This window comes from Pseudorca crassidens, chromosome 11 (genome assembly GCF_039906515.1).
Source record: "Pseudorca crassidens isolate mPseCra1 chromosome 11, mPseCra1.hap1, whole genome shotgun sequence".
In the NCBI taxonomy this organism is placed as follows: Eukaryota; Metazoa; Chordata; class Mammalia; order Artiodactyla; family Delphinidae; genus Pseudorca; species Pseudorca crassidens.
In genome coordinates this window covers 9,763,634-9,772,450 of record NC_090306.1, presented here as the reverse complement: position 1 = coordinate 9,772,450, position 8,817 = coordinate 9,763,634, and the positions used below count along the sequence as shown (strand labels likewise).

At 48.0% G+C, this 8,817-nt stretch overlaps 1 protein-coding gene across 1 annotated transcript; it reads right to left on the bottom strand.

Moving 5' to 3' along the window:
* Nucleotides 1-2,414: 2,414 nt before the first annotated feature.
* Nucleotides 2,415-7,550, bottom strand: CDKN1B (cyclin dependent kinase inhibitor 1B). The gene is made up of 3 exons (XM_067695735.1): nucleotides 6,575-7,550; nucleotides 5,904-6,033; nucleotides 2,415-3,771 (listed from the first exon to the last, which is right to left on the bottom strand). The coding sequence occupies exons 1-2, from the start codon at nucleotides 7,047-7,049 to the stop codon at nucleotides 5,912-5,914; spliced, it is 597 nt and encodes a 198-aa protein (XP_067551836.1). The 5' UTR covers nucleotides 7,050-7,550; the 3' UTR covers nucleotides 2,415-3,771; nucleotides 5,904-5,911.
* Between the last annotated feature and the right edge of the window lie 1,267 nt (nucleotides 7,551-8,817).

Here is an 8,817-nt window from a genome sequence, read left to right as displayed (position 1 = left end):
TCGCAGATCCTAGACGAGCTTCTAAAACACCTTTCTTTCAATTCAAAAAAGCTTCGGAAGAGCAAGTGTCTACGCTAACGAGGGTTAAGATGAAATGGCGAAGGCAGCGTTCCTCGGCAGCCCGGAAAGGTCTCGGCGCGCGGCCGGTGGGCACACCGTGGCCTGAAAGGCCGCCCGCCCCGCTCCCCTCCTGTTGATTTCCACTGTCCCCTCCGTCCCCAGTTATGCCTCTGGACCCACAGTTTCCTAGTTCTTCCCTGCCCTGGTCCCCCGCGCTGGGCAGCGGGGATGCAACCGGGGGACTTAGCAGAGCGGGTGTAAGGGAGGAAGCGACCCCCGCGAGCGGCGGTGGCGCGCGGCCCCTCCTGCGCACGGCTGCGGCCCTCCTGGGCCGCCGGCGAGCCGAGAAGCCTTTCGAAATGCGCGGGGCTGCGGATCATTGGAGCCTGGGGTGGGGGTGGGAGCGGGCTGCTGCCCTGGAGGGTCCACGAATTCGGAAAGGTTCTTCTCTCCGCTCAAATCTCCCCAGCGCCCTGGAGTTGGCGGGGTACTGATGTGCAGGGTCTGATTGTGGAGAGGAATGGGGGTTTTCGCTTCTTTCTTAGCCCAGAGGAGAAATGATGAGGGAGGCAAGTTTCGGAGAAACCGCCCAGCCCAGCTGCGGGGGCCGAGGCGCAGCCGCCCTCCACGGCCTGCGGGCGCCCGGGGCGCGGGAACTGCGCGCAGTGATCCGGGCGGTGCGGGAGCCGCCAGTTGCAGACGCGGAGCTAGACTTGATAGCCTTTTCGTCCCGAGGCTCCAGCCAGCCTGACCCCGCAACTGCCGCGGCGGGCCGGCGCGGGGCTGCGGGGCAGGGTGGAGAGACGACGGCGCAGTGGCCGGGGTAGCGGGGTAGGGGGTGGCTGGCGCCGGCGGCCGCATCCCCTCGGAGGGACGCCCGCGGCGGACCCTGCAGTCCGGGGTCGGGGAGAGGACGCTCCGAATCCCGGGAACACGTTTGGAGACTTGACATAGAACGCGTGAAGGACCGACACGGTGACTTTAGGGGCTGCGTTCCTGTGAACGTGCCTGGCGCGGCGAGCATCCACTTCTTCCTGGCCCAGCACTCCTAAAACGCAATCTCTAAAAATTCACATTAAAGATGGCTTTTTGGGAAAGAAACAGGGGTTACAAGCAGCAATTAGAAGAGGACTTTTCCCCCTATCTGTTAGAGACACTTTTTAAAGTATCCTTTTTGGCTCAGTGAGAATTTATTTCATTATTTCCTGACTCTCCACTCCTTCCTCCCCATTTTGAATTGTTTTTCTTGCTTTCTCAGTCTCTTCCTGAAAAACACCCTGCCTTCGTGTTTTGAATAGAATCACAAAAACACCTTTAGTCTTTAATTAAAATAATACCAACTTGGAAGATGTGGCCCCGCCACCAAAGGACCTACTTTTCCCTTCCTGGCAGTCGAAGAGACTCAACCCTGGGGGTTTGTTTTTTGATAAGCAATTTTAGGTCAAAATAAGCTGAAATTATCTTGTTTAGAGCCCCTTTTGGGGTGCAATGAATTCAATGCAAGTATTTGAGAGAAACAATTGAACCCAAATCCAGATTTTTGCATTTAACCATTTGCAGATTCCTAGAAAAAATAATTTCATCTTACACCTTAGCCACATTTTAGGAGAATTTCAAATTGCAGGGATTATCCTAATAAATCTTACTTTAAAATGCCGTGTTTAATTTTTTTTCTTATTTAAATAAAAAATATCTTTGCTCTGTGTATATGGAATCCTCAAACTCTCAGATCCGGTATTCAGATTAACCAGTTTTAGGTTGTGTAGATTATAACCAGGAAATTTAGAAATTGAGGAGTTCGTGTATGATGACCAGTTCAATTTGAAGCATACCTGTTCTACCTAAATTAGTGTGGAATGCACACCCATTTCTAAAGGACCTATATATCTGAATATTTTGGATGAGAGGTGTAGATTAGATGGTCTGAAAAATGGCTCTAATTCCTCACAACACTGCATGTGTAAATACAGAATTTAGAGAAATCACCATGTTAGTTTCATTTTCAATCCTGCAAACGTGTGATCGGTCTACGCTTATGTAACAATTTTTGGTTCTGACACATTCATATCCTAGAGACGTAAATATTTGAACTAATGGAGACTTTGACCATCTTATTAATATGAAAATGTGGCCTGCCTACTTTCCACTTTTAAAGCTTTGTCCACCCATACAGAACTAAGTGGAAAAGAGTGACTACTACATTCGGACCTACATAAACATCATCTGAGTGGTGGGCCTGAATTATCTAGGTGTTTGCCACTTCATATTATATTTGTGGAAATATGACTACAAAGCTAGGTCAAATACCTCAAGCTTACTAATAAGGTACATTACATACAGTTCAAGTCAACAAATAGCTATGGAAGTTTTCTTTATTGACTACTTGATGTGTAACAATAATTGGCGTCTTTTTCACACATTACAAAAAATTATACCTGGCTCAGTATGCAACCTTTTAAGCACAGCCATATTATTTAAAAGAAGAAGGGGGAAAACCTAGTCTACCCAATACAGCATTTACAAATGCACAAAACATGCCGCTTTGGCTTGTATGTTTTCTAGATTAAAAAAAAAAAAAATCTCTTTTTAACATAAATAAGTTAGTATAATTTTCAGTGTCTTTACAGAGTTATGTACACAGGTACACTTCAAATGGTTTTGTTTCATACACATACACAGGCAGTGTAAAAATACTGTTTAAAGATGTAGTATCCATTTCACATTTCACCTATCCACGGGTGCTTTTCTCTATACGCACTTTCCTTTAAAAACACCACTTTCCTTTGGGCAAATTAACAAACAGAATGAGAAACTGTAAATTAAACATTATTTCATTATTTTTTGTCAAGTTACTTACAGATCTTTAAAAATATCCAAGGATTTAGAATTATTTTAACTGTGTCTACACACCCTGAAGTGAAAAGAAAATTAAGAAATTTTCTCAACAAATCTGATAAAAACTAAATGGTCAATTCTGAGCATTCAGAACTCCCCCCATACATGCCAGATTTTTGCCCAGGGGTACCTGGAGTGACTACCGAACAGCTGAATACTTTAACTGGCAAATTCCAATTTTAAGGGAGACTGGAGAAGCCGGGGAGCACTGAGTAGAGTTTTGTTTTTTAAAAAAAAAAAAAAGCCATTTGCTGCTACATAACGGAATCATCTGAGCTCCTAAATGAGAAAAAAGCTTCATGTAAAAAAATAAGTATCAATTATCTGCAGCCAGTGTTCAAATTTGGATGATTTTTTAAATGAAGTATCAGTTCTCACTGAAAGGGACATTACATCTTTAAAGAAAACAAAACCTTCCCCCCAGACTGCTTCTCTTAGTGCAAGTCAAATATTTTTCTCCTTGCTCTAAGTCAAAGCAAGCTCTTCATACACCCCCATGCCAATTCCTCAGCCCCACCCTGCCCTCCCTTCCCCAAAGTTTATGTGCTACATAAAAAGTAAAAACTATATACACAGGTAGTACAATGAAGCAAATAAGGAAAAACCTAATTGCACAATGCTACATCCAATGCTTTTAGAGGCAGATGATTTAAGAGTGCCTAAAACTTTAGTGTTATTGGGTTGTTGCTGTTCAGTGCTTATAAGGGATGTCCACTCCGTGGAGTCAGCGATATGTATTCAAAATATTTAATTTATATCTTCCTTGCTTCATCAAGCAGTGATGTATCGGATAAACAAGGAAACATACTCTCAATTCTGCAAAAGAAACAAGAAAGAATTAGGAGAAAGGCACAAGAACAACATTGCCAATATATGACGGGAATTACTTTGTTACTGTCTTTGCTGGGAAATACCTGAGCAATAGCAAAGAAAGAACGTGCTAAAAGTTGGTGCTCAGTCACCTCCATCCAACATTTCCTTCATTGGATTTTTACTCTCCCCTGCACTGTGGACTTTTGTCTAGAGCAGTGATTCTCAACAGTGGGTAATTCTGCCTCCCCCTCCACCCCCGGGGGACATTTGGCAATGTTTGGAGACATTTTTGGTTGTCACACTGGGTGGGGAGGGGGTGCTACTGGCATCTGCTGGGAGAGGTCAGGGATGCTGCCAAAACATTCTACAATGCGCAGGACCGCCTCCCACGACACAGAATTATTCGGCCCCAAATGTCAACAGTACAGAGGTTGAGAAACCCTGGTCTAGAGAATCGGGGGTCAAAGATAGTGAGAAAGGACAGACACAGGAAAATTCAGAAAGTGTAACACATAAGAGTAGCAAAATTTTCTAAGTTTGAAAAATAATTGGAAATCACACTTAAAAAGACTATCCAAAGAAAATTCTATTCACTTTTTTTTTTCTCAAAATATTTTAGTCTTAGTCATATGTAGAATATACACACGAATGCTTATGAATAGGTCCTTACTACTATTTCCTGTATTCTCTGAACTGGCAATATTTACTAACAAATGCTTCTCTGTATGTCAGAATGGGGCCAGATCAAAATCCAGTAGGTCTGATTTGCTGTGGCTCATCTGATGAGCTAGGCCACAAGTCACAAACCAACAAGAGCTGCAGGTGGTAAGGTTGCTTCAGAAAATTTTTTCAACCCATTTACCCACTTCATATATAAGCTGTGATGGAGAAGTTCAATAGCGCCGTTTTGTATAAGCTCTGAAAAATATGTATGTAATGAAATCCTATATATGACACTGATTTAAAAATACAACAAACTTGAACCCCACCTTCATCCCTTTTTTTAATTTTTAATTTTTATAGATGAGGATTTTAAAAGTTAATATCAACATCTCTTAGGATCTCTTTATATGCTAGGCTATGAGAGTGTTTTGGGAAAAAAAAAGAGGACACGGTCGTTGTCTGTAAGATGTTTACAAACTATTAATACATGTAGTCTGATCATTATGGAGACCAATCCACGTAAAGCTGGGGGCTGAATTATTCAAATTAGCTTTTCATGTTGATCATATTTTAGTAGATGGCAAAAATCTCCACTTCCCTTGTTTGGGGGACACCTACCCCATCAGCCCTGATATCTACTATCCATTTCCCCTACAAGTATCTAAATTCCCCTGTTATAGCACGACTGGCATACACATGCTGACGTGTTCCTGGACTGCTTACCCTGGCAGTTACTTTAACTTTTGCTTTGCAACTTCAGTGTTATCAGAAATTCCGTCGGAACCTTAGGATTTTTGAGCCTTCCATTTTGGTTTTTTTAAATACACACGTTCCTTCTCCATCCCCCAAACTTATCAGAAGACAGGGAAAGTGAGAGTTTGTGAAAATGATAAAAACCAAAGGAAGCCACATACCTCGCTTGTCACGTTTCTAACCATTTGAACAACCAGCTATGAACCATTTGTGCCTCACTTTTCCCTCAAAGTTTGAATTAAATCATTTATTTGAATTAAATCATTTTTCCATGGATGGCTCAAAATCTGAGTCAACCTGGTCTTCTGGGAGATGAATTCTCATGAAGTGGGATGGAGGCAGACCCCCGCTCTTGTTCAGATGGAAAAAGAACCTATTGTTCCCAACATGTTTTGATGGGACTCTCAGAGAACTGACCTTCCTCCCCACAGGGCCTTGGTTACAAGTACTTGCCTGGGACCCTTGCTCTAATCATTTGGTACTTCAAAGGAAAATGATCTCAGGACGTAGAAACTGGGAAGAATTACAGCACCTCCACACTAATTCTCAGTCTTCCCCATTCCTACTTTTTTTGACCTCCAAAATATAAACCAAACAAAAACCCACAAGCTCTAATCTGCCAGCCACCACTGAGATCGGGTTATCCTGGGGCTGGAAAGCCCACAAGTTCCTGCAGCCCAATTCGGGGGTCACTGCTTTGCTCGTAGTAATCAACCCACCGAGTACTTTACGTTTGACGCCTTCTGAGGCCCGGCTTCTTGGGCGTCTGCTCCACTGATCCCGCGTTCGGGGAACCGTCTGAAACATTTTCTTCTGTTCTGTTTGCTCTTTTGTTTTGAGAAGAGGAATCTAAGGGCAGGAGAGAATTTTAAAAAGAACACAGACAAACAATCTTTATTAGAAAAAACAATGGGTGACAGAAGTGGACCCAAGAACCAGGGGACGAAAAACCCACCACCTACACCCACAATCCTGGATCCGTCATTCCCAGTGGCCTTTAAGGGCACAAAATGAGGTTGTTTTCACATAACAGAAAGTATATTCTACGCCCCCAAAGCTCTCTCTCCAAAGCGAAGAGGGAGGCCGTTGATAAACATCCCAACGTTGTCACATACCTACCGCTGGCGAGCGGGGAGGAGCCGCGATGTTTTCAGTTAGAAAAATTACCAGATAACACAGTCTCAGGCTTCTGACTTAAAAGTCATAAACAGGCAAGCAGTCAGCTAAATAAATAGCATTTAAAACCTAAGATTAAGAAAGTGCGCTCCCCCAGAGCTAAATCAGAATGCGCTGAAAACAAAGTTGAGGTTAAAGACCCTCAGGCAGGCAAAGCAGTGCCGCTAACACAGACACACAGAAAGACATTTCACTCATTTGAAAGGGTCATTACCGTCTGTGGCAGGTCGCTTCCTTATCCCAGTGCACTGCTCCGCTAACCCCGTCTGGCTGTCCGGTGCATCAGTCTTCTGGTCTACCAAATGCGTGTCCTCTGAGTTTGCCTGAGACCCAATTAAAGGCACCGCCTGGCGGGTCCCGCTGACATCCTGGCCCTCCTGCGCCGGCACCTTGCAGGCGCCTTTGGGTGGCCGCGGGGGTCTGTAGTAGAACTCGGGCAAGTTGCCCTTTTCCACCTCTTGCCACTCGTATTTGCCCTCCAAGGGCTTGTGATTCTGAAAATCAAAATTCCACTTGCGCTGGCTGGCCTCTTCCATGTCTCTACAGTGCTTCTCCAAGTCCCGGGTTAACTCTTCGTGATTGACCGGGCCGAAGAGGTTTCTGCAGGCCGAGGGCTTGGGGTACTCCGCCTGTCTGGCGTCCATCCGCTCCAAGCTCGGGCTCCCGTTAGACACTCGCACGTTTGACATCTTCCTCCCCGGGCTCGGCAACCGCCTCTCTTGCGCTCTCGCAAAACAAAACGAACAAAACAAGACGCCCCGACCCAGCCCGAGCCCCTCTTATAAGCCCTGCGACTGCCCTCCGAGCCAAGAGAAACAAACACGGACGAGTAAGTGCCCGAGCGTCAGGAGCGCGCGGGGCTGGGGGAGGGGGCGAGGGGCAGCCCCGGCCAGGCAGCCCCGAGTCCCCGCCGATCAAGTGGACTGGCGAGCGGGAGGCGGGGAGGGGAGGGGAGAGGAGCGCAGCGGAGAGAGGAGGGGGCAGAGCCAGTCCAAGTCCGGGCAGCTGCGAGCCCGCGGGTCCCGCCGACCGAGCGGCTCTCCAAACCTTGCCGGCGTCGGAGTCGCGGAGCGGCGAGAGAGTGGGGACAAGGGAGGGGGAGAAAAACACCCCGAAAAGACGAGCCCCCTTTTTTTAGTTGCCCAATATGGCGGTGGAAGGGAGGCTGACGAAGAAGAAGATGATTGACACCGCAAGTCTATTTAAACAGAGGAGGAGATCATTGGTCGCGGCGCCGGGAGCCGCCCCGCCGAGGCTGGCGAGCGCGGCCTTAAGGTGGCCCCAGGGCGGCCGCGGCGCCTCCCCGCCTCCCGTGCGCGCCCTCGCCGAGCGCGCGCCCGGGAGATGGGCTGGTCGCGTGACTGCTGGAGGCGCACGGCTGCCAGCAAACCTGCTCCGGCTGGCCTCGGAGAAATTAAAAATAAGACAAACAAGCTCGCCAAACGGCCGGGGAGCCGGGGAGGGGCCTGTGCAGCGGGGCCGGCGGGGCGGCGGGTTCTGGTCCCGGCGTTGCGCGGGCCGGCGCGCGGCTGCTCCGGAGCCCCGACCTCCCGCTCCTAGCCCGGGAAAGCTGGGGAGCTCGAAGGTTGCCGGCAGCTGGTTGTGCGCCTCGCCGGCGATCTTGTTTTCTCCGCACTCGCCCAGCGGGGGATGGGGGCGGGGGCGGGCAGCTGGGGGGCGGAGGCGGACGGTGGGAGCTCGGCCCCCAGCTGAGCTCTCCCCCGGGGTCCCAGCCGCACGCACGGCGGGGGAGGCGGGGAGCCCTTCGGCCTGGGTGACTTACTTAGGTGGGGGTGAGCAGTGGTTAGCTCACCCTTAACCTAGAAGTCTGTGCTAGTCTGGGGGGGGCAGGGGGCTTAGGGGAGAAGCCACGGCGAACGGCTTTCTATAAATTAGCCTGGAAGAGACGCAGCACTTATAATGTATTCTGAGCCCAAGCTCTCCCTCAGTAAAAAATAAGGAAGGATTTCCAGATCAAAACGTCGCCTGGTCTCCCAAGTCCCCAGTAAGCTTTGTAATTGTCTCAGACACATTTAGTTTAAAAAGAGATTACACCCCTGGCCCAGGTTCTTGCTTCCCAGTCACAGTTAAGGCCACTGACACGGGCTGCGTGTGGGAACTCGTCTCTTCTTTGTATTTTTCAATTCTTTGCCGGGTTGTAGCAGTTTCCTCAACCTGAGTCCCGCCGCCAAATACAACAGTTCCTTCCTTCCTCCACCTTTCTCTCCCACCAGACTCACTTCTCGGAACCCACCCAGAACACCATTCAGATGCAAGTGACGCCTTTAGAGGGCTGCAGGTCGTCGAAGAGTGAAAGTAACCGGAAAGTCCGGATTGTGAAGTGATGTATAAAACCACCACCACCGTGTTCTCACGTCTGATATGATTACTTGGGCATATCTCTGCTCCCCTTTGCAACTTGAAATTTACCTAAGCAATATGATCTTGAGCAAGGTG

Excerpts from the sequence above, each read along its gene's own strand:
- CDKN1B (XM_067695735.1), bottom strand. The coding sequence starts at position 7,049 with ATGTCAAACGTGCGAGTGTCTAACGGGAGCCCGAGCTTGGAGCGGATG. Across the intron at positions 6,034-6,574 it reads GAAGCGACCTGCCACAGACG|ATTCCTCTTCTCAAAACAAA; the intron begins GTAATGACCCTT and ends TCCTGCCCTTAG.